Source organism: Acinonyx jubatus, chromosome B3, assembly GCF_027475565.1.
Source record: "Acinonyx jubatus isolate Ajub_Pintada_27869175 chromosome B3, VMU_Ajub_asm_v1.0, whole genome shotgun sequence".
Taxonomy (NCBI): Eukaryota; Metazoa; Chordata; class Mammalia; order Carnivora; family Felidae; genus Acinonyx; species Acinonyx jubatus.
Genome location: NC_069386.1, coordinates 64,662,501 through 64,687,694, shown reverse-complemented (window position 1 = coordinate 64,687,694; position 25,194 = coordinate 64,662,501). Strand labels below are relative to the sequence as shown.

General features: G+C 43.9%; 1 protein-coding gene across 1 annotated transcript in view; it reads left to right on the top strand.

Annotated features, from left to right (window-relative positions):
* CDIN1 (CDAN1 interacting nuclease 1) overlaps positions 1-10,962 on the top strand; it is a 282,241-nt gene extending 271,279 nt beyond the window's left edge. Inside the window, exon 11 of the mRNA XM_053224198.1 lies at positions 1,790-10,962. Within this exon, the coding sequence (XP_053080173.1) occupies positions 1,790-1,811 (22 nt within the window). The 3' untranslated portion in view covers positions 1,812-10,962. The remainder of the gene's footprint in view (positions 1-1,789) is intronic.
* The last annotated feature ends 14,232 nt before the right edge of the window (positions 10,963-25,194 follow it).

Sequence of the window (25,194 nt, the reverse complement as noted above, 5' to 3'; positions counted from 1 at the left end):
CTTAGTTGGGTGGAATGCTTGGTACACCTGAGGACTATATCACAGAAAGTTCATTCTGCATAGTAAAAATTGCCCATGGGCTGTGATGTATCCTATTTTGAGTGGCCTGTGGCACTCAGTGTTCCTTATTATGGAGCATTCCCCATATTATTGCCAGAATTCCTGATGCAGCTAGCTTGAGTATTTCCTGTCTACTCCATCCCTACTTCCGAAGCCTGTTGATTGAGATGAAGTCCTCTATCACCTCTTACTTGAAACACTGCAAGAATTTCCCAACTGGTGGTGGCGATGATGGTGGCGGTGGTGATAGTTACCTTTGGGAGCTTTTGTTGGGGTCAGGCTTTTTTTTTTTTTTTCACACTCCTTTCAAAAACATTTTATTTTTAAATAATTTCGAACTTCTGGAAAAGTTGCAGGAAAAATGCAGATACCTTGGACATCCTTTCCTGATATTCACCAATTTTTATATAATTTTGCAACATGTGCCTTGGCATTCTCTCTCTTCCTCTGCATAGTTTCTCCTAAACAGTCGAGAGTTGGTTGCATACATCATGCTACTTTACCCCTTCGGTGTGTATTTTCTTACATAACTTGAGTATAGTCACAAAATTGAGAAAATTTAACGTCGACACAATCCTTGTATCTAAAGTCCGCATTCCAATTTCATTTACTGTCCCAACAGTGACCTTTATAACATTGCCCACCTCCACCCCCCAGTACAGAGTCTAGTTAGGATCATGAATCATAGGTATCCTGGATGTGGAAGAGTTAGGTAGACTTTCCTTTGAATAATGCAGGCCATTTAACTTGTTTCTGGAATGTCCCTCGATATGTGTTTGTTTGATGTGTCAGACGACTACTTTCAGATTGTGCTGTTGGAGCTGGAATACCAAGGAATGACGTTGTGTCCTTTTCACCGTTTCATGTTGGAGACAAATCACCTTGTTTGGTCATGTTAGCTTTGATCACTTAGCTAAGGCGTTGTCTGTTTTCTCCACTGTATAGCTAATACTTTTCCTTTTGTAATAACGAAGTAATTTACAGTGAGACACTACAATATAATATAAATATCCTGTTCTTCATCAACTTGCCTCAATTAAATTTAGTGTTGATGATTCTTGACTGAATCCATTTTTTCTGTGATAGTTGCAAAATGTTTTGAAAAATTTCATCACTCCTCCTGTCTTGATCAGTTGACATACTACTGTAGAAAAGGGCTTTCTCTCATTTATCTGTTTAACATTATAGACTCATGAATTCTTATTTTATTTCTTAGATTTTGATCCATTACTTTATTTGTTTTGGTGCCCAAATTAGCCCTGCAAGGTGTTCCAGGTTGATTTTTTTTTTTTTTTTTTACCTTTCTTGTTCCTGCTGTGGAATCTGTAAGGCATCAGTATAAATAGATAATTTCCCAAACCTACAAAATGGGTACTATTGTTGTTTCCATTATATGGGGGGAGGAAGGAAGTCACAGAGAGGGGAAATAAATGGCCCAAAGTCATAGAGCCATAAAGCGGTGAAACCACAAATGTTGCTGCTTCTGGTCTTGTCAATCCCCATACCCCTGACCCCCAAGTTCCGCCCCGCCCCACCACGGTCTACTCTCCACAAAGTTAACAGAATGCTGTACCTCAGATGAAATCTGAATCTCTTCCACCACACAACAATGCGTTGGCACCTGGTATCCACAAGCTAAATATTGTTAAAGTGAATGGAATTAAATTGACAAGTTAACAAATCAACACTGTCACTATTTTCTCCTTTGCCATTTTTTTTTTTTTTTCAGTGATTGGGCCCAAGGAGCATAAAATGGATTCCTAGCATGAAATGAGAAGAAAAGTGAGGATGCTGTCATAGCCTTTGGGGCAGGCCTGAGGATGCCTCATAGGGTATCTACCCCTATTGCTGATTTGGATGTTCTTATCCCTCAGTAACCTCCACCTCTACATCTGAAATCCCACTGTAGTGACGTTCTCAGTCCATTCGCCCACATTCCCCTAAGTCTCAGAACCTCTCTGTTGTTTTTTCCAAGAAAAATCCCACCCTTGTATCACTGACTTTACTCCCAGTCAGCACCTTGTGTCCTTTCCTTCTTTATTTTAGACCCAATGGTTCAGTAGTTCAAATACTCCCCAGGCTCTAGCCTCAACTTCCTACCTGTTCTTTTCCTACAAACTCTCAGATTTTGAAGAATCCACTTACCTCATTGCTCCACTGAAACGCCGGAGGCGCATCTAGAGAAAAATCACACAATCATGTGGATGTTGGCGAGTTTCAGCAAGCTCTTCACCTGATGCTGATCAGCTTCTTCCCCACTCCCCTCAACTGTGATTCTAAGCTTTACTCTCTCTCTTTATGTTCTTTCCCCACCACCCTCTTTCTCTGACAGCCTCCTACAACTGGAGGAAAATCCAGGCTATCGAGCAGAACCAATACCTCTATTTAATCCACACGTACACTTGCCTTTACTTCCTTTCTTTTTGCAAGTCTTAGTGAAGAGGGGACTTTTAACTTGTACAAAACCTATCTTATGCTCTGGACCCCAGCCTGTACTACAACTTTGCTTTATGAAATTATATCTACTTTTTTCTACAGATGTAATCTCTCAATTATTCTGTACATCTTTTATTGCTTTCCCTTCAGCCATACAAATAAGCTCCATTCTCTCTTATCTTTAAAAGTAAAATAGCCTTTGATCCTGCATCTTCCCTTTATCTATTACCATATTGTTTTTATTTTTCCTATGAGTAGGATTCTTCATATTAGTTTACACCCACTGCCTCCACTTTGTCACTTCCCTTTTGTTCCTTAAACCATGTTAGTTTACCATCTGCCTGTATCATTTCACTGAAACTCCCTTCTCCAAGGTCACCCATGACCTCTTACCGTTAAATTCATTGGACAGGCCTTATCTTACTTAACTCTACCCTCCCTTTTATCTTGTTTTTCCTTCGAAAAAAAATTCATTAGACATTGAAGATACTATAGTGAACCAAACATATCTGACCTTGTCCTTATGGAATGCAGAGTCCGAGAAACAGACATTAAACAAAGAGCTACAGGATTAATCATTAAGTGTAAATGCGATATGCTACAAAGAAAATTTAAATGTTATTACGAGAATAGAGGATCTGGCCTAATCTGGAGGGGGAAATGGTAAAAGCAGAACAAAAAACATTTGTGAAAATGGCACTCAAACTGAGAACTGAAGAATGAGTAGCAGATAGCCCAGTTAGGGGTGGGGGGTGGTGGACAGAAGAACCTTCTAAACTGAGAAAACAAAATGCAAGAGCCCAAGGACGGGCAGGAGGCTAGACTGTCCGGGCACCATAAAAAAGGGCAGTGTGATTGGATCAAAGAGAATGAGGGGATTCCAGGTGGGGCTGGAGACCAGAAGGATAGGCATGAAATCGCTCAAATGTTTAGAACATGGTAAGAAATTTGGACTTTATCCTAAGAATGATAAGTTTTCATTGAAGAATTTTAAATAGGAATATGGCGGGATAAGACTTGACTCCAGATCCCCTGACCATCAAGTCCAAATAATGGCAGCTTGGACTAAAATGGTGGCAATGGAGATACAGAGAAGCATATGGATTAAAGATGCGTTTAGGAGTTAAAATTATGAGACCCTGAAATTTACTGGATTGGGGGATAGAAGTAATAAAAAAAAAAAAAAAAGCAATACGGGTAAACCTAAATTTCTAGCACAAGCAACTGAGTGGACAATGATCCCTTTTACTAAAATAATGAACACAGGAGAAGGGGTGTATCCTTGGATGTGAAAATTAGGAGTTTGAGGTGCCTCCAGACATGTGGAGATGTCCATGGATAGTTGGATATATAGGTCTGAAGTTCAAGAGCAACTCTGGGCTGAAGATAGAAATGGCGAGTCATCAGCAAATGGAGGAGGCATAACTGAAGCCAAAGGAGGATGTGAGATTGGCTGCAGAGATCAGAAGAGGGAAGAAAAGCCTTGTGTCTTCCTAGTTACCCATACCCTCTGCGCTAAGGCCCTGTGAACTACCAGTTCTCTGACCTATTGTTTCACTCTTTTATTTCTTTGCACATACGATTCCCTCTTGATATGCCTTTCTCACCTCTTCCTTTACTCTAATTTCTTCTCCAAGACTCAATTCCAGTGCCAACTCCTCTACAAATCTTCCCATTGGTTAGATGCTGCGTCTATCTGGTCTTAAAATTCCCTATACATATTTCTAACTTAACACGCATCACACTGTAATGTAATGTTTGTCCCTCCAATAGACAGTAAATTTTTTTTTAAATTTTTAATGGTGGTTTGTTTGTGAGACAAAGTGAGGTAGAGTGAAAGCAGGGGAGGGGCAGAGAGAGAGGGAGACATGGAATTCGAAGCAGGCTTCAGGTTCCAAGCTGTCAGCATAGAGCCCAATGCGGGACTCAAACCCATGAACTGTGAGATCATGACCTGAGCTGAATGTGGATGCTCAACTGACTGAGCCACCCAGGTGCCCCTAGACTGTAAATTTCTTAAAGACAGAACTCTACATATTTCTCTGAGTCCTAGGGCCTAGCACAGGGCGAGATATCTAACAGGCTCAACACACACTTGGAAGAAAGAAAAAAGTTCTGTTAGGCAAAGTTTTCTATGTGAACCATGCAATCTTTGATTGTTACAGCCAGAATGAACTCTGGATATTTTCTACTCCAGCATATTTTACTGGCGGGGTGGGGGAACTGAGGCCCAATCACATATTAATCAGTTACAGAAACATATTTAGCATCTATATTTTTCTGGTTCCCAGACTAGTGGTCTTCCCGTTGTCTGATAACCAAACAACCCAAGAAACTACTCAATGATGTGCATGCAAAATGTATGCCATGTAGGTCTTTTTTAAAGCTAGAATACTAAAAACCACTAAAAGGTGGGATTTGAAAAGAATATTGAAATATACTGAAGAAGACATCTTTTTTAAAGGTAGAATTCTTTTTATCTTAATTTTTTTATTTACTAACTTTCAAATTATTTTTATTTTTATTTAAATCCAAGTTAGTTAGCATAGAGTGTAATAATGGTTTCAGGAGTAGAATTAGTGATTCATCACTTACATATAACACCCAGTGTTCATCCCAACAAGTGCTCTCCTTCATGTCCATCACCTAAGTGAGCCCATCCCCCCACCCATTTCCCCTCCGGCAACCCTCAGTTGGTTCTCTGTATTTAACAGTCTCTTACGGTTTGCCTCCTCCTGTTTTTATCTTTTTTCTTTCCCTTCCCTTGTGTTTGTTTCCTTAAATTCCACAAATGAGTGAAATCATATGGTATTGGTCTTTCTCTGACATTTTGCTTAGCATAACACATTCTAGTTCTTAAAAGATACATAGACAGGTCCAAACATATAACTGAAATGACCTTAAGAGATCTAGAACAAATTCAGAATCTACACTACTATTGAGTTTCTGCATGATTAATAAAAGCAAAAGATTTCTAAATTGTATGGATTGTTCATACACGGTCCTATCTAGGCTGGGAGGGAGTATAGGAGGTTGACTAGTTCATTGATAACACCAATAATAATGTGGCAACTGATATTTGTTGAATCCTCCCCATGAACCAAGTACTAGAATGAATTTTTTCATGCATAAATTCACGTGATCATCCTGTTAAATTTAGCCCTGTGAAGAGTTTGAAAACGTTAGCTATTGTCTTAAGGTCACATAGTTAACTGGTGGCTGGGCCAGGGCTTAGACCCAGGCAGTATGATTATAAAGGTATGTTTGAGGGGGCGCCTGGGTGTCTCAGTCGGTTGGGCGGCCGACTTTGGCTCAGGTCGTGATCTCTCGGTCCGTGAGTTCAAGCCCGGCGTCGGGCTCTGTGCTGACAGCTCGGAGCCTGGATCCTGCTTCTGTTTCTGTGTCTCCCGCTCTCTCTGCCCCTCCCCCATTCGCGCCCTTTCTCTGCCTTTCAGAAATGAATAAATGTTAAAAAAAAAAAAAAAAAAAGAGGTATGTTTGAAACCACTGGGCTCTCCCGCCTTTAATTAAACTTGTATATCCTCCCCACTTAAGCGGCTCAAACTGACAGTGTATTCTCTTTGCTGATCTCTTTTGGAAAAAAAAAAAAAGTTAAAAGGGGAAGAGTTATGCCACAGAGTCATCCTTAATTGATAGAAAAGACATGAAACGAACCATTCTCTCTTTCCCAATCACTTCTTTGGGTCTGAAAGAAAAATATTTAAGTGAAGAGAAGATAAATATTTGTTCGTTCATAAGCTAGGCTCCATTACATTTTCTTCTTTATAGAAAAAATACATAACTGTGTAATATCTTCTATTTGTCCACATTTCTCCGTGTGTTTTGGTGTCCGTGCTATCTCGGATTATAAACTGTAGATGGCAGTGATCAAGTTAAGGTTTGTGCAGCGTCTGGACAATGTTAAGTATATTGCATAATACATAATAAACACTATTTGTAATTATAATAAGGGTGAGTTCTGGAGGAGGTAAACAAGGGTATAAAATTCATCTTCCGTATGGTTATTATTCCATTTATATGAGGAGTCCACTAAATTCACTGAACCATAGCAGGCCACATCTGTTTGAAAACCTACCAGTTTTTATGAACATTAAATAAAAATGGTTAGATTTAATGACAATTTATCATATTCATGCAAAAGTAATGAAATGAAACTAGCGAAAAGGAGGCCACACTGATAAGGAAAGGAGTTCTAAATGCTAACAGGTTCAATGTTTTGTTTTTTATGCTTGCAAAAATCAAATATCTGCTACTTATGCTCCAGAACTTTGTAACTGGGGGGACATTTTTGCCTCAGTGTTGTGCTCTTTCTTGCTTAAGTACTAACCTACTAGTATAGATTCAGAAAATATGCCTAACCTATTTACCCACGAAGTTTCCTCACGAAAGCTAGGTTTTTGAACCTTAAGAGAAACTGCTTGGATGAACAATTTTACCACAAGGAGACACAATGGACACATTCCTTAAACAGAATGAAGATAAAGCTGGGGGGTTGGGTGAAGAGAGCAGCAGACAGGAAGTGAAAAATAAGTTCTCCTCGCTGTATTTTATAGGTGAAGTAAATTCTACTTGGATTAGACCTTCTAAGTTACTATGACAGAGGGTAAAGAGAGGTGGAAAGGAAACTTTGAGTGACATTTTTGACAGCAAGCTACAGAAATAACAATTTGACAGAAGAGGCCATCATAAATATAAGATCATCTCAGGCATGAATAGGATTTCCCTTAATGTAAAAAATATGGAGCAGGTGTAGGATTCAATTTGGGGTGAAGAGAAAGAGCCAGGCGGGCAGATTACCTAGAAGCAAGCTACGAGGGCTCAAGTCAAAGAACTCTCATATCAGTTTAAATATCCCTAGTGAACATTTTTGGAGATTTCGAGGTATTGCTCTCAGTTACTCCTATTTATATCTGTTTCTAGCTTGAGTGAGTGGGATGACGTATAACTAATAAATAGAGAAGGTTGGGATTCCTATTAATCCAAAGTTTGTTTTTGTGCCAGTACTGAGATCTATTTATCCTTCAGGTAGACGATAGATCTCATTCTTCCCTAATCAATACAGACATCACAGATCAACAACAAATCTTCATACTGGCAAACAGACCAGTCAATATCTTATTATTATTTAATAAGAATTTCATTGTCAGTGCGCTGGAAAGAAAAATATTAGTAGAGAAGTCTGCATGTAGCATTATAAACACTGCTCTAATATAAAGGACAGAAGATGGAAAAGCACCATGTCCTAAGAAAAATTAGCCTCCAGTGAAGAGCTTTGGGATCTTGTCGGGAGCTGCAGCTAACTCGTTTTCTGAGTTGGACTGGTTAGTTGCCATCTTGAGACTTCCAGTTCTCTGTCAGAAGGGCAAAAGGGGTTGACCAAACTTCTCCCCAAAGCCCACCTTTCAGCTCTGAGATCTAAGACAAGTAAATAACTTACTCTGAATCTTCATTAGGTTAAGGATTTAACAATCAGCTGAAGCAGGATGAGTAACCCATAACGTGTTCCAGAAAAATAGGAAATGACATGTTGAAGAGCATTTAAATGGAACAAAACAGATTTGTGTGTGTGCCGCTATTGATACACAAATGTTGAATGTGTTTTCCTGTATCTACTGAGTGTGATTGATAGGAGATACATGAATTTCAAGGTCTGGGAATTGAAGTAAATTATTGTCAGTGGTATCGCTTCTTTAAAAAAAAAAAAAAAAATTACACCCTTACAGAGAACAGACAAACTGACACAAGATATACATAAAGCGTCAAATTAGCACAAACATCCACTTACAGTTGTGAATACACGTGAATACATATGTGTATATGTGCACGTGTACATACAGATAGATGGGTACATGTGAATGTATATGTAGTTGGGAGATTTTCAGAAAATTGGAGGAACATTTAAAAAATTGTTGATGATTTTTAGCATGCTTAGCACTTCTGTTTTGAAAACAACTTGTCTTCCTTTTCAAAATGTATGTGCCAAGCTGGCTCTGATGTCAGAATGAGCTATCTTCACAGGATTGGGTCAGCCCCCACTCAAGGATTCTTTGACAGAAAAGAAACCAGTGGTGGGATAGTAGTTGAGCCATTAAGTCTCAGATCTGTAGCATCTTTTCCAAAACACTACCAAACTCTTGAATGTCTAATCAAGAGAAGGAAAGACGAGTTTGTCTTTTACTGAATTTTTATTTAATGTTTTATTTTACTTATTTTGAGAAAGCAGGGGAGGGACAGAGGGAGATGGAGAGAAAGAATCCTAAGCAGGCTCCCGGTTGCCAGTGCTGAGCCTGACGTGGGGCCCAAACTCAGGAACTGGGAGATCATGAGCTGCGCCGAAATCAAGAGTTGGACGCTTAACCAACTGAGCCACCCAGGCACTCCATTTTTTACTGAATTGTTAAATCTTTATCTTCACCCTCTCCCTTTATTCCTCCACCTCTCATTTCAATTCCCCCCACTTTGAGACTAAAGCATGAATAAGTCTGGTGCAGAAAGAGGAAAACAAAGAGAAAACTTGGCTCATCTCTCTTCCATTGCTGTGTTCTTTCCCCTCTCAATTCTGTTTGTATCTAACTTAGATTATGTCTGTTTAAATTCTCTTTATACCCAGGATATTTTAGGTTTGCAGTATCTTTGCACTGAATTAAAATAACTTGAAATTTGAAGCCCATAATGTCACAAATATTTTACAGATCAACTTGATGTAGAACATAAATGAATCTCAAGTGAGAAAAGCACAAATGTAGATTTCCTTCACAGAAGTTGTAAGCACCTGCTGTCACCTTACAGGATTTTTAAAGTTTATGAACGAGGCCACTAGAGGTAAGTTCATGTTTAGCAAGATCACATCAAAAAAAAAAAAAAAAGAGAGAAAGAAAGAAAGAAAGAAAGACAAAAAGAAAGAAAGAAAGAAAAGAAAAAGAAATTGAATTGATGGGAGCCCACCCTGGGTCTAATTTAAAAGTTTCCATTTATGTCATGTCAGATTTGGGGAGACTGAGCCCTCACTGAATGCATTGGTCTGTCTCCCGGACTTGATACCAGGGTTCATGACTGCAGTTCCTGGCACAGTCATAAATATTCATACCTCGGCTAATAATTTGCAAGCCAAATTCATTTGGCTTTTTTCACCCCATCAATCTTATAATTAATAAGGGTGGTGCTCTTGTTTCACTTTCCTCCAAAAGAAAAGATAAATGAAATAAAGAGTCATCCTGTACATTTAAATAGGAGTGCCTCTCACTGATTAAAAGCTGATGCTATCATATAATGGTCGAAGGAGAGGTTTCAGCTATTTCTCTCCCTGGTGGTGGACTGGGGAGGGGGAGGGAGATAAGAGCAAAGGAACCATTTCCAGATGTGGCGGCATGAGCCTTGATCTGAAGAGCTTGGTTATCTATTAAATAATGCATAGGAAAACTTTGAGATACTATGTTGAAAGCGAGTTGTAGGGGATATATTTACAAATTGCACTCTTATCTAGTGTTTGGATAGACAGACATTGTGTATAGCATGCCAACATCCAGAGAATTAGATTCTCAACAGTCTGCAGGTTCTGTCTGCAGGTTAGAAATTCAGAGATAGTTTAGGAAGTTGTCAGAGGGGCTCCTGGGTGGCTCAGTCGGTGGCTCACTTCGGCTCAGGTCATGATCTCGTGGTTCATGAGTTTGATCCCCGCGTGGGGCTCTGTGCCGACAGCATGGAAGGAGCCTGGAGCCCGTTTTGGATTCTGGTCTCCCTCTCTCTCTGCCCCTCCCTCACTCATTGTCTGTCTGTCCGTGCTTCTCTCTCTCTCTCTCTCTCTCTCAAAAATAAACAGTAAAACAATTTTTAAAGAAAGTTGTCAAAATTTAGTGATTATTGTCTTTAAAGTGACTGCCTTCGAATTGGAATGGTAGCTGCATTTCTAAATCTAATTGTAAAGACTTGGTCTCCACAGAAGCATTAAAGGAGGCATACGTGACAAAATGACTTTACAAATAAATCATGGTACATAGGACACGGTGTAAATTGTCTGCTCCCGTTGGATTTTCTAAGGTCATTTATAGCAGAGCAGATAATCAAACTGAACATAATTTAGAAATAAAATTTTGATAATTGAGCTAAGTAACTTGAACTTGTCAATCACCTGTGACCTTATTCTATTTACACTTCACTTGAACATTCTAAAGTCCTAGGGCCGATGGATAAGCTTCGAGTATAAACGACTGCCCTCACTTTGTTGTGGGTGTATCACCCCTTCTGAGCAGATTACTTAATGTGTATTAAAATGAAGAGATGGGGGGGCGCCTGGGTGGCTCAGTTGGTTAAGCCTCCGACTTCGGCTCAGGTCATGATCTCACAGTCCACGAGTTCGAGCCCCGCATCGGGCTCTGTGCTGACAGCTCGGAGCCTGGAGCCTGCTTCAGATTCTGTGTCTCCCTCTCTCTCTGCTCCTCCCCTGCTCATGCTTTGTCTCTCTCTGTCTCATAAATAAAAACATTTTTAAAAAATTAGATAAATAAAATGAAGAGACGGGATAAATATGTACCCAGAAAAAGCTTTGTAGTTAGGTATTTGCCTCAAATTGTCTTTTACGGAAACTTTAAGGATGCAGAACTGTGTTATTTTTTGTGTATTGGTTAGTTTGTTTTAGGAGTTCTTACCACTTGAGATACTTTTTTTTTTTTGAAGGTTTATTTATTTTTGAGAGAGAGTATGAGCAGGGGAGGGGCAGAGAGAGAAGGAGCAGGGGATCTGAAGTGGGCTGGCTTTGTGCTGACAGCAGAGAGCCCGATGTGAGGCTGGAACTCACAAACCCGGAGATCATAACCTGAGCAGAAGTTGGAATCGTGACCGACTGAGCCACGCAGGTGGCCCCACTTGAGATATTCTTGAGGCACCCCCCTGCTTCTACATCATGGTGCAAAGGTGGCATACGGGGGGGATTTCAGGTGCTCATAGTGTTCTTTATCCTCAAAGCTTGTAAGTGTCATGTTCTCTAAAAGCATGTGATGTTCAGGGCAATCCTTTAAAAATGTGTAAGCACAATTTGTACCTTAATTTTTACACCTAATTCTATGTGAATATAATTACACCTTTGATTTACTGTAAAAAAAAAAAAAATTTCCTCTATTGACATTTAAAACAGGGGAGTAATTGTGGGAGAAGCAAGCCTAAGTCTGACTGGGCCTCCTTACATTCTGTTCCCAGACTTAATGCAGTCAATGGCTGCGGGGCTGAGACTGAGATGGGAGCCCACACAATAGAAGTGGCTCAGGCTGGGACTCCGAGACACCTTTGCAAGGAGTTCTCTGCTGCTCTGGGGGAAGAGATTCTCGTTCTGTCCAAGTCCCTCCCTGGAGAGAATGGGGGTAATCGGCTTTTCCTCACTCTCCACCAAGCCCTTCTCCACCCCGCTTAGCAGAGAGGGTGCTTGGAAAGTGCACTGTTGGGTAATAGAAGGTCTTTCCTCTCACCGACTTTTCAAAAGCAGGATTCAACCCACCTAGAGCCTCTGGGTCTTTGCTGTTGCCCTCCTACTAGGTCACCAAAACCATACAACACAGCAGTTTTCCTGCAGGGGAGCCACAGAAGGATGACAGATCTAGGGATAACAGAGGAATTTGGTGGCCGGGCTTCTGACAGTCGCCCCTTCTCCCATTCCAAACCTGCTCACGGACCCAGAGGCAGACCTTCCTTTTGGTGCCGCCCCACGTCACACTGAGGCCCTGCGGACCCCCTCCGAGCAGAGGCTGCTGCAGTGGGCTCCTGCTGGAGCAGGCTGGGCCTGATGGCTGCCCAGCCACCTTCTCTATCTTTACAGGCACTGGAGGCTGAGCGCTTAAATTCAGGCAGGGCTGTTGGGTCACAGACTTTCTCACCCACCAATGTAGGACCTGAGGACGAAATCCCCTCCTAATTCTCTTCCCAGCAGCCAGGGAAGGCAAAGATCATGGGGGATGAGGAAGGTGAAAAGCTACCCCCCTCATCCAACCCTCACCCAGGGCTGCATGGGCCTCATTCCACATGGAGTTCTCCCTGGGGCACCAGCTGTGCTGCTCCTCAGCCAGGGAGACCCGAGGGGTTTTGCAAATAAGTTTTTGGTATTTTTAAATTATTTTTAATTGTTTTTTTGTTTTGTTTTTTGAGAGAGAGCAAGCTGGGGAGGGGCAGAGACGGGAGGGGGGCGGGGTGTGGGGGGGGGCGTGCGGGGGGTGGGGGTAGACACAGAATCTGAGGCAGGCTCCCAGCAAAGCACAGACGCCGAAGCAGGTTCAAACTCACAAACCGTGAGCTCATGACCTGAGTCTAAGTGGGACGCTTAGCTGACTGAGCCACCCTGGCGCCCCACAAATAAGTTTTTGTTTTGCTCTGATCTTCTTTCCTCTTTGTCAAGGCCTGGTGGCAGAAGCCAACAGAAATAGGGTAGGATTGGGTCAGAGAAAAGATAGTAATTGCGGAGCTTTGTGGCTATTTCTGCACACGTGTGCCTAGGTCACCCGGCATGTCTGTAGAAGGAGGTGGGGAGGGCAGAGACAGCATGTACGAGGCTAGGGATCTGTAGACCGAGTGGCTCTGTGTAACTCAAACACCGCAGCCCCCAACTATTGTCGCCTGGCCTCATGGGTCAGGAACAGCCACCTATCCTTCAGGGTTCATCTAAGTCTTTTTGATGCGTCAGCCCCAAGCCCTGTTCCTCAGGATGTAGGGACAGAGGCTTGTGGGGAAAGTGGGGCTGGAGTGGCGGGTGGCAAAGGTTCAGACAGGAGAGCTGGGCTCCAGGGTGCCTGGCTGGGCTGCCCAGCCCTCAGCCCTCTGGCCTGCAGGCCTACTGCCTTCAAATCCTTCATCACAGGGCTTTCCTTCCACTGATGTGACTTATTCTCTGTAAGAATGGAAATCATGAATTGTATTGTTATTTTTTGAAGTCACATCCACCTGAGAACGTGTCTACCAGGCAAGGTGAATGGAGAGCTAAGAAAAGTTTGGGTAATTCCAAATGAAATTTACTATGAATAACCCTTGGTGTTAGAGCTAAAATGGGGCTACTTTGGGACAGCGACTTGGATTGGCCCTGTATTGGGATGGAAATAATGCTCCTGACAGATTACTAGGCATGTGTACATGGTATCATCATTGTCCTAAACATCCCATTTCTAGTGATTTCAAAACGTGAACGGGTCGACACAGCCCAGAGCCTCCTTCTGTGTCAGTATGTTGTGGAGAAATACTTGAGGGTCTGCGTGAAATCCACCAAGACAGGCAAAATAGAGGAGGGGAAAGGGAAAGTCACGCGAACTCTGGCAGAGATGACAAAAGGGAAGAGGGAACTAGAGAGAAAACAAGGAGAGATGGACAGAGGGGAGGAAGGGAGAAGGGTAGAGGAAGAGAGAGACAGAGACGTTTTCGCACGTGCACACCGAGGGCTTTGAAAGCTTCGACCCCCGACCCCCAGACCGGAGAGCATCTCACAAAACAGGTTCAGCTCGTATTTCAGGCGGTCTCCTTGCCTGGTGTCCGCGGTCCCCGGGGCCCTAATTCACTCCTGCCCTCTCTGCACAATGACATTCGAACCTGGGAAAATAATTGCATTAGAGCAGATTACTTATAACCGATAGTTATCCGTCTTTTTCTGTTCGACAGAAGTCTATTAAACTCAGCACAGTCATTACCAGCTGAGCTCTAGAGCGCGCCTTCATTAAGAAAATTAAAATCATACTTTTGAATCCAAGCAAAGCCTGCTTAGGTCTCAAGAGCCCGCGTCCAACCCCGAGGTTATGGTGAGCCTGCTTTTCCCGCGAACCAATCTTTTTTGGATACAGTAGGTCGGGGCGCAAAGATGGAGTGTGATGGCAGTCACTCGAAGATAGGGACCTCTGGGCTCTAGAAGGACCCTCTTTCTTCCCGGCTCCTTGCCCCCCTCCCCCGCAGCCTTTCCTCCACTGGATCTTTTCGCAGGCGCGTTCCAGTTAAAGGCACCACACCTGTGCAGGCGTGGCCCGGATCGGCGGCGCTGGTGGGGGTGGCTGAGGCAGAGGGTGGGCGACCAGGGAAGGCGTGGGCTCAGGTCCCGGGAAGCCACGACGGTGAACTTCCCCAGCTGACGTCTGCGGCCAGAGGCCCGCTCCAAGTGCACGTGTTTCACACACGCACGCGCGTGCACACACACCCGCGCGGGGAGAGGGGAGACTGCCCCCCCCCCCTTTGCATTTCACATTCGTTCCGGGACCAACGTGGCCTACGAGCCTTTTGTCCAACCGGGCAAGGGAGCCTGGCCCCGAGATTGAGCAGGCACTTGCGGGAAGCTCAGACCGGGAACGGTCCCTCTGACCGAATCTTCCGCCTCTGGGGGCCTCTTCGGGTCTCCTCCTCGGCTTGGTAGGAGTCTCAGCTCGCGGCACCCCTGGCAGACTCGGGGCGCGGACTCGGCCCAGCTCCTCGCCTCTCCCGCGCCCCAGCTAAGGGGAGGAGGGCACAGGTGGGAAGCTAGGACAGCGGGTAGGGCGACACCCCCTCCCCTCCCTCCCGGTAGCCTCAGGGTAACATCTCCCAGTGCTCCTGTGGTGGTGGGATCTCCAACTCCACTTTAGCTGGAAACATCACCCGGCAGGAGAGCTGTCCGCTCAGTTAGGAGGGGGCGCTTTTGCATTGATTTTCTGTGGCATCTGGAAATTCGCAGGGTTTGGGGAATAATTTTTAGCATGTTTGAGTGGTGGTGGTTCTCGTCGTTGTTAGCCACTGCCCTTTGTTTCAACATTTTGCTTTTCAAAATGTTAATTTCTGCGTATTTCTCTGACAGGTCTGCCCAACTCGGGGCTCTCAAGGAAAACACACGGCTTTTCCATATTATCGGGGTGCACTTTCCTGGGGCTCTAGGGGCAGAGAGGCGCTGCTTCCATTTTTTTGTCAGAATGCCCAGTAATAGAGTTCTCCACCCCTCGTTCTGTCTAATGAGGGCTTGAGGTTTATTAGGGGAAAACAGCACACACACCCCTCAGCACTCAAATACAGGATTAGGTGGAGTTTACTTGAAAGTGTATAATATCGTTCCTTGGCAAGTGTCTAATTCTCTTTTCCATAATTTCTATTTGACACAAAAGCCTACAAAATTCAAGTGGTGAAAGTCAGCGAATAGACGTGGACACGTGAACATCTTTTACATCTCCACGATTTTCAGCTCGCTAAATGGGTGGATTTTTTTTTTCAGGGGAAAAGAAAACAAAACAAATGCAGCTTCCCTGTTGTCGTTAGTGTTTACTTCTCATCAAAGGTGGACACATCATTCGATTTCTTTTCCTTGTGTAGCAAAAGATGGGGAAGTCGGAAACAAACAGCAGCTTTTTAACAGCAGGAGATCCAAGACTTTCTCGAGATGATTTTCTTTTCTTGTGCTTTCCCCTTCTTCTTAAAGCAAAACCAAAACAAAGATAAAAAAAGGAAGAAACACCATTCCTCCTGGAGAGTTTATTTTGTTGCCACAGTACAGGGGTGGAGACAGTTAACGGCTATTTGAAATGATAATGCTTAGTGATCTCATTCATCTAATCATAATCTTCAAGTGGTTTAAGATTAATGGCAAGAGGTATCTTCAGTCTCTTTCTAAAGACCTTTGCATTAATTTACGTAGAACATTGACCAGACTGTCAGTGTCTCCAAATTTCATTAAGTCAAACAGAGACAAATACGATGAGGTGTTCCTATTTTCTTAATCTGTAAGTGTCTTACTGGAAACATTTCTACTCAGATTCAACTGCATTGGGGATGCTTGCTTCCTTTTCTTTGTTACAGGTAGATAGATCTAGATATATAAAACGTGTTTTATATATACATACATATTTAAAGGAACCAATATTGTCTGCAGATAACTCCTCTTCCACTTCTGAGCTTAATGAAGACCTTTCCAAAAGTCAACTTCAGTTGCAAGCCGCCGACTCTGCTTCCTCCAGACCAGGGTTTACATTTAAAGTAAGTTTGAACTCACTGAACTTCTTTAAAACGGGCAAAAAGAAAAAAAAAATGAGAACAACTTGGAGTATATTTAATTTACCTCAGTTAGCAAAAATAATCCCAGCAATTCTTCAAACACCAGAAGACCCGGGCGGCCTCTGACTTGTCCTAGCAGAGCACCTTCCCTGTTCCCCCGGGGTCCCCATCCCGGTCCGGAGCGTCCCCAAAGAGGAGGGTTGGAGAAGGCGTGACACAGGAGGGTTCTAGGGAGAAGCAAGGGAAGAGAGCGGTTTGTAAAGGAGACACTCCTGGTACCCTGGCCAGAAATGAACATCAAGACACCCTCCTTTCCTCCCTGCCTTCCCCCGCGCCCCATTTCTGACAGCAGTTTGCACAGAATCCTGAAATCCGGGGCTTTCAAAAGCAACCCCCAAACTCCCCACACACTAAAGTCGTTCCTCGCTGCAGGTTTACACTCTGTGTGTGGGGTCTAGCTGTGGTCAGGAGACTTTTCCGAGTCAGGACTGCTCTGCCAGCGCCTTTCCCAAGAGGAGAGACTGGCGGCGGAGTCACCGCGTCTGCCAGCCGGAGATTGCCCCGGCTCTCGTTACCTGTGCGCCCTCGCGTTAGAGCGGTCATAAATCCGTGAAGATTAATTGGGAAGCCGAGAAAACGCCTGTATGCACCAAAACCGTCGAAAAAAAAATAGTAATCCAGACACTCTCAAATAATCCCACGCTTGCATTTGACGTGAAGCACCAGAATATGATCAAATGTCAAAGACATTGGCGGTTTGTTTTTGGTGCGCTCCAGCTACCCTTTCCGTTTCCAGCAAAATTGAGAAGCACGGGAAAAGACCGTGTGTGTGTGTGTGTGTGTGTGTCGATAGACAAGGTATGGAGACAACTTTTGAATACATTTTCAATTTGGGAGGAAAAAATCGGACAGGGACCAGTATTTTCTTTGCGGTGCAAGAAAGGGTCATTCAATACCAGGCACTGAATTCCGAAAGCGATTCTGTGGGACGTTACGGAAACAGTGCGAGCTCCTCAGGAGTTTTATTTTGCGAAGCTGCAAAATATTGTTTTTTATTGACCTCTTTCCCCATCAGATATCCTTTGTTGTGTTTTTTTTTTTTAACTTTGACAGCATCTATTACAAACATTTCCTTACACTCCGGAATCTACAGTTTGGCCAAAACAAACAAACAAATCACAGCAAACACCCAGAGAATAAAAGGATTTAGAAAGAGAAAATGTGTCCCTTTTCTAGTCATTTGATAGTTAATTCCCCGGAGGCCAAGTGAAGGTGGGGGTTCCTCGTACTTTATTTTTTTTTTTTTTTTACTATTTATTCATTTAAATGTTCAGCCTTTGCAAGTTATTTCTCTCCCGCGGGGTTTTGCTGCAGAACCGAGGTGGGGTTGGTGGAAGGGAGTCACTGTGATGGGGGGCGGGGGGACACAGAAAAACAAGATTTGCTTCGCAGGGGGCTGACCTGCAGCGGTCTACTCCGCTGGCCAGCAGGGGGCGCTCTGATGTTATATGTGGACCGGACAGCCGTGCGGCTCCGAGCTTCAACACCGGCTTTGCAGTTAGTTTGACGCAGCTGCAAAAGGAAGCGGAGGAGGGATTGTAGGTCCTAAACCCTCAACAGCTATTCCACTTGGGTTATTTACCCCTCTGTTCGAAATGTACCTACGCCTCACTTTACCTACCCATCGCGCTCACTGCAGCCGCCTCCCCATCAATCTCTTTTCATCTGCATCTACACAGCTCTTGTACAATCTCTCTCTCCCTAGCCTTGAAATATACATTGATGCAACTTATTAAATGCGACGATGAATAGTCAACATTTTTTTCGCCTGTTAGTTCCGCTGATCCAAGCAGGATTTATTTGCAGATCTCACATCCCGGAGCCATAATGCGGGATTTTTTTTTTTTCCCTTAAATAAAATTGGTCAAATGTTGACAACCTTTAAGCCAATCTAACACTCAAGATTAGTGATGGGAAACTAATGAGAAAATATCAGATCGCCCGGCCTGAGGGCTGCCAATTAAATCTTCGCTGATTGAAAAATAAAAGCGGACTTGGGGTGTGAGCCCAGCTCAACTTCAACTATTAATTTAACATGTTGCCGGGGTCTATGCCTTCTCTCCTCTAAACTACTATCCCTAACACAGCTTCCTCTTCTCTCATCCTTCAACCTAAAAGCCAAATGTTATTTCTCGGAATATTTCAAGAGGTCCAAATCAGGATGATCATTTCTTACACGGTAAATATTAGGCCTTTAAGCAATATGATTTAACTAATTAGAAAATTTACATCATTAAGTCTCAGGGAGAGAAAAAAAGAGAAACAAATCTGCCAGTCATTTTAAAGGAGACAGGCACTATTGAAGTGTGAAGAAATCGGCTCTAATTCAAAAAGGCAATCGGGCAGAAAAAGCCCTCAACATTACCCTGCTAGTTATTAATCAGAAAGGGCTCTCTCCACCCTCCCCCCCCCCCCCCCCCCACACACACACCCTCCTCTCAGCACGGAGTTTAAGTTCGGCTTTTTTGCCAGTGGCCCATGTCATATGTATACTGAGGTTTTTGTCTGCTAAAGGATTAAATTTGAAAATGTTTCAACAAGAAGAAAACAGAATCCTCAAAGGGAAAAATATTCGCAGAATCACCTCTCTTCCATACAAGCAAACCTGTTGTGATAAGCAATTTTCACCACACTCTTTATTTTTTTTTCTTCATTCTTTCATGTTTTCCCTTCCCATTAAGTTCCTATTCTGAAACCTGCTTGGTGAGAACTAGATAGTCTTTGTGTTCTGCTCCCCTCCCCCTCCTTTCTTGCACCCCTCCTTCCTCCAAAGCGAGAAACTTAGACTGAAAGCTGAAAAGTACAAATACATTAACAAAGCCCCACTCACTTGATAAAAAGGCCATGGTCTAGGCTTACATGTCAGGCTTCTAAGCAAAGGGGGATCAATTGGGTGGGGCTATAGACAAAAGATGATGAACTAGAAATTTCCCCCACCTATGTATAATATTTGATAGTGTGGTTAAAGGGGAAAGGCAGGTAGGTGTGAATAATTTTGAAGTGCACGGTAGTGTTGTGCGGCTTTCTCCCCCTTCCCCACTTCTCTATTCAGCTTCAAACAGCAGCCTCATTATATCTAGGTGCCCCTTCCCATCATACTCTCACTGGAGCCCTTGGTACACCACACACAGAGCCCTCTCCCCAGTCTTCACATTCCCAGCAAATTAACTGAAGAAGTAACTGCAAAGGAACCTTGTGAGCAGTTCCATTTGGAAACTCAGGCCCTTGCTGGCATCTCTGAGGACTTGTTCTTAAACAGACATTGGGTTTCACAAAATGTAACAGCAAGCTTTAGATACTCCATTTCCCTTCATTGTTATTTCTTTTTAAATTACAAAGAGGTCCCAAAGGCTCGTTTTTCTGCCTTCCCCTATTCTTCTCTTATTAGGATCTGTTCTAGCCACATTTTCTTATCTTCCTCTCTGCCTTACATCCTGAAAGTTTCACTACCTTTCTTCCCACCCAATCCCCGGGCCTGGAATGCTCAGGTCTGGGCTCCTGTGGGCCTGGAGCAGCTACCCAACACGAGTTCAATGCCATTCTCCACCTTTACCAGATTTCAGCTTTGCAGGAGAGAGCAGTAGCAGACCTGGGCTATTAACACACCACAGTTAATTCTCTGCGGGAACTTTTACTAGGTGGGACCGTGTGGAAGGAGAAAACATCTGTAAACAGTGAGCGCTCTTGAGGGTGGGGAAGGAGTTCTGACACAGAGGTCAGAACACATACAAAATATGGCAGAATTTGTGAAAGAGTTCAGACTTAAATTTTGGCAAAATAAGGAGAAGAGAAAGGGAAGGGGGAAACTGGAGACAGTCTAGAATGCTCCCCAAATGCAGCTTCTTTTCTGGCCATCACAGAGCAGATGGGAGTCGAACGTGCTCCCCTTTGAGAAAGATTAGAGTGAAAAGGGACACTTCTGTCACTTTCTGGAGGCGGGACACAGAGAGGTGAAAATATACAAGACAATGGCCTCTAGCGCTGGAGGGCTCCCCTGGCGGGCTCCCCACCCTTTGCCCCGTCTCTCTCGAAACCCTCCTTACCTTTGTTGCTTGGATTTGATCTGACACACTGGAAGTTCCTGGACTAGGTTCTTTGAGAGGAAAAAGACCACGAGAATCAACCAGTCGCCTGCATCTACTCCGAAGCCAAGAAGCATTACAATAAAATTTACAGCGCCTTTAACAACTCGCAAGTAAAGCATTAAAATTCCCTTTAATTGAGAAAACATTGATTTTTAAGTCTAGGAAAGGCGAAATCGTAATTTAGCTGCAAACTTTCAGGTGAGAATATAGAGTATTATGTCGCCTGTATTATGGATCCACCCTTTATACCCACGCAACATCCCATCTTTAATTGCGCTACTTTATGAAGTGATAAAGACAAAAGATAACCCGACTTAGGCAAATGCTTAAAAAAAAAAAAAGGTCCTAGAGTAATTTCCTTTTCCAGTTATTTATAAAAGGATTGTCTTTTTTTAAGCAGAAAAAAAAAATGCCCAAAGGGGAGGAAAGAAATAAAAAGAACGGAAGACCACAGACCAGTCTAAAAGCAACTCACATTAGCAAATCCGTTGATATTCTTTAGCAAAGAAGGAATGAAGCAAACGCATTTTGAGAAAATGCATTCACGGGCAAAATTGCATCCTCCTTTAAACGAAACAAACCTGGGTCTATTTTCTTACTTTACTCCCAGTCCTTTTGGGGGGCGGAGGGGTGCCGAACCTATTGGTGGATAGGAAAGGGAAAGAAAATCAGGCTTTCTATGTTATTTCTGTATCGGTTTTTGGTATTATAGAGGAGTAAAGAAGTTTTTGTGTGGTGGTTTTTCATTGATCAGTCACTCTGAGCTAATGTAATTATCCTCATCAATAGGAGGCTGCAGAGAGAATCATTATGTGGGTGACATTGATAAATGATCGCCCAGGAACGGCCCTCTCGCGGGCAACCCCCACATCTGACCCTCCCACACACACAATGTAGTCATAGAAACACCTAGAGAGCCTCCAGCACCGCCGCGAAGGGGCAAGAGAGGGAAGAAAAAGCCTCGGGCGGCCGAGGTGGGGGTGGGGGCGACCGGGGGCGGCCAGTCCCAGATCCAAACCAGCTCCGACGACACAAAACAACCAACGGCGGGGAGAGGAGGGCGTTGCGGGTGGGAGAATCCCCCTTCCCAGCAGCAAACCCTCCCACACTCGCTCACAACAAAGTGAAAACCCGCCCTCCAGACGGACCCATTCCTCCACACCTTTTCCCATGTGCGACCTCACTACCAACAACATCTGATGTTTGCCGAGACACGCATTCAAATAGGTTTCTCCCAAGGAGTTAAATAATTAGGTTACAAAACCTGTAGGCATCTCATTCTCACACGGGGTCCCCCGTTCGAAAAACCCCAACCCAACCACAAACCAAACCTATCTGAACAAAGGCAGCAGCTGGGTGACCCTCCCTCCCCCAGCATCACCACCACCCCCCCCCCACCACCCCCCAGTTATTTCCTGGGCGACCCCTTCCTTTCTCTACACCTCCTAACTCGGTGCCTCTGATGATGAGATAATGGATTTTGCGATTGTTCCTGTCGGGGGGGGGGGGGGAGAAAAAAATCCCCCACCGAACCCCATGTTTTCATCTTTTGACTGTTTTATTTAAGCCAATGGGAAAGTATTGAGAGCAGTAATTGATTCATAATGATCTATAAATCGATGTCGGAAAGCGGGGGTGGGGGGTGGGAGTGGAGGTGTATGAAGAGTAAGGGGGGGGGATGCTGTTTATTTATTTTATTTCTAAAGCTTCAAGTAAAGTAGCTTTGACACTGTTGGGGCTGGAGGGGAGGAGCTGTTGGCTCTGCTGGATCATCCATCATCGCTGTCACCCAGAGTCTGCCCCGAGGAGCCGTAGACGCAATCTCCCTTCTGTCTCTACACCGAAACTATTAATATTAAAACCTCCCTTCAAACACTGCCCCGACGGTCTCCATTCTCATCACAGTCTGACCGGCCTCCCCCCTCCCCGCCTCGCCCCTCCCCGCGCGCACCGCAGCCTCCTCCCGGCCCCTGCCCCCGCGGACGGAGCCCGACGCCCGCGCTCGCGCGGCTCCGAGTGGCTCGCTGGCTTGCGACTGCGAGGTGCCCCCCACCAGCGCCCCGGTCGATCGGAAGCACGCAGGTCCACCTCGACCACCACGCAAAGGGAAGGCCAGGTGAGGGCGGGGGCGGCCGACGCGGAGGGGGAGGGCCTGCACACGCCCGCCGCCCTCGCCCCTGCCCGGCCTCCTCCCGGGCTCTCCGGACGCACGCACGCACGTATGCACGAACCCTGCTCCGTGGGCGGCGGCCGGAGGTGGTGGTGGCGAAGCGCGCCCCCCCCCCCCCCCCCCGCCCCGGGCACATCCCGACACCGGCCTTTCGGACACAGAGGCAACTTGCAGCAGAGGTCCAGGCTCCTTATCGAATTGCTGGCCTGCAAGACTAATGGGGAACTTGTGGGGATCCCAGTCCAGACACTTTGAAGGAAGCTCCCTCCTTTGACAGCTGTTAGAGATATTAGCCACATTTCCCTTCCCAAACCTGCTCCGGGTTAACCGGCCCACGGGGGTGGGAGGGGGCGAGGAGGCCGGCAGGATCCTGACTGACTCTGCTCGGGCCGCTCTAACTAGAGTGGGGGGCTCGGACCTGGGAAGTGCCGACCTGGGCGGAGGGAGAGAGAAGGGCTGGGTGGGAGACACAGACTTTCCTGGTCTTTGCTTTTTTCCGTTTAAATGTGGCTTCTTGCTCAATTCCCAACCCTTAACAGATGGCGACTGCATTCTCTCAGAATTTCTTAAAGAAAGGGAAACCTTTGGAATTTATTTCTGCTTTTGCTTTTCCATATAAATAAAAAGTGTTTTTATGTTACTCTTGTTTTGGAGAACATAAGCAATTTTATTCAGACTACAGTATTTCCTTTAACACTATATGGTTGTCAAAACACCATTCCCAGTTTCTTTGCTTTTGACAGCTGAGTCTTTCTTAAATATACCCAAATCGGAACTCTTTATACTAAATAGTAAACCCGAGATAGGAGCAAATGCCTTCTGAGGTGGTTTAAAAAAAGCATGATAAAAATTGGACAACTCTACTACCTCTTGGTCTCAGCATATGGGGGGGCGGGGGAGGGCAAGAAAATGCAAACAAATATTATTGCAATTACTATTCATCCCCCAAATATTTAAGAAGGTTAACATGATAGGATGTGGGTTTGCTGAAGCTAAGCCTGAGAGGGTTTTACTCATTAAAACCAAGTGTACAGAGCTCTGGGATCTAAACTTTGATGAAATAGCTTAATAATTTCATTAAACACTTCCTAAATACGAGCCAATTACCAAGTAAACTCTGCAGTGCACCGTCTACTGGGAGGAAAGGAAGAAAAACTTTTTCAAACATACCCCCCCCCCAGCGGATGTGAGTTAATTTGTAAATGGAGAACTTCACCTAAAAGCATTTGAAGTAAAAGTAAAAATACACAAATATTTGAATTTTGCAAAAAGACTCCATGTGCGCCAGGATAACAAAAATGAGAGGGAAGCTCTTTTCCAAGTAGCATAGAATTTCTCCGTTAACCATCAGTTGGTGTCAGAAGTGTTGTTTCTACGTTGAAACAGCAGCATATCAATTAAGCTGATAAATGTGTTAATAAAAATTCTCCCTAGCCAAGAATCATACAAAACAATAGAAATTTATCTCCTTGTTTCTTTATAGACAACTTCTATTGATGTTTTCTGCACTGGGAAAGTGGAATCACTCCAAGTGAGACACAAACTTGGATTTCGGAGCTACTGAACTATTTCCCTATCAAGCTGACATCACGGAATTAGTTGTATGATATAATCCCTTCCACACATGGGATTAAAAATTCAGGTGTTACAAAATTCCAGGGTAGGATATTTAGCTTTAAAATTGAGGGGGCATGCAAATACTTCACACTTTTTTTTCCCACTTTGCACACTTTACCAGGCATTGTTTGTGCAGTACCAGCAAAGCCAGTAACACAGATTTCTAGGAATGTTGGGTGAAACTTGGAAAATGGCATCATATTGCCTGTGGTGCTGTTGTTTTAGAAAAAAATTTATGTTTAGTCACCAACTCATCACACTAGCATGACTGCACATGGGGGTGTCTGAAATAAAAAGACATAATATAACTTATATTAAATATTAATCTTTGCAACTCAGGATTTCAAACTCCGTGGAAGTTGTTTACTCATCTATGAACATCTATATGTAAATTTTAATTTACATATTCAGCAGTATTTTAGTAAGACAGAGAAAAAACACAGGCAGATGAATTATCTTTGAGCACAGACGTTAGTTATTTCTTATGATGTAAAATTAACCCTGAAAAAGCCCTTTATTCTGGCAGAGGACGAACATGAGAAGCTTTATCTGAGAGTCTTTTTTTTTTTTTTTTTAACATCATCTAAAGAGGTTAGACATATCGAAGGTAATCTTTCAACCTGGCTCATAACACACACACACACAATTTCATACCTTTAGAAGTTTTCTGCCGGTATGATTTATAGGCCAAATACACACTACGTGCTACAGACGGTTACCTTAAAAATTGTTGGTTAAGTTTCAAATACAGTCAACTTCTGGGGACAAAACCATCACCTG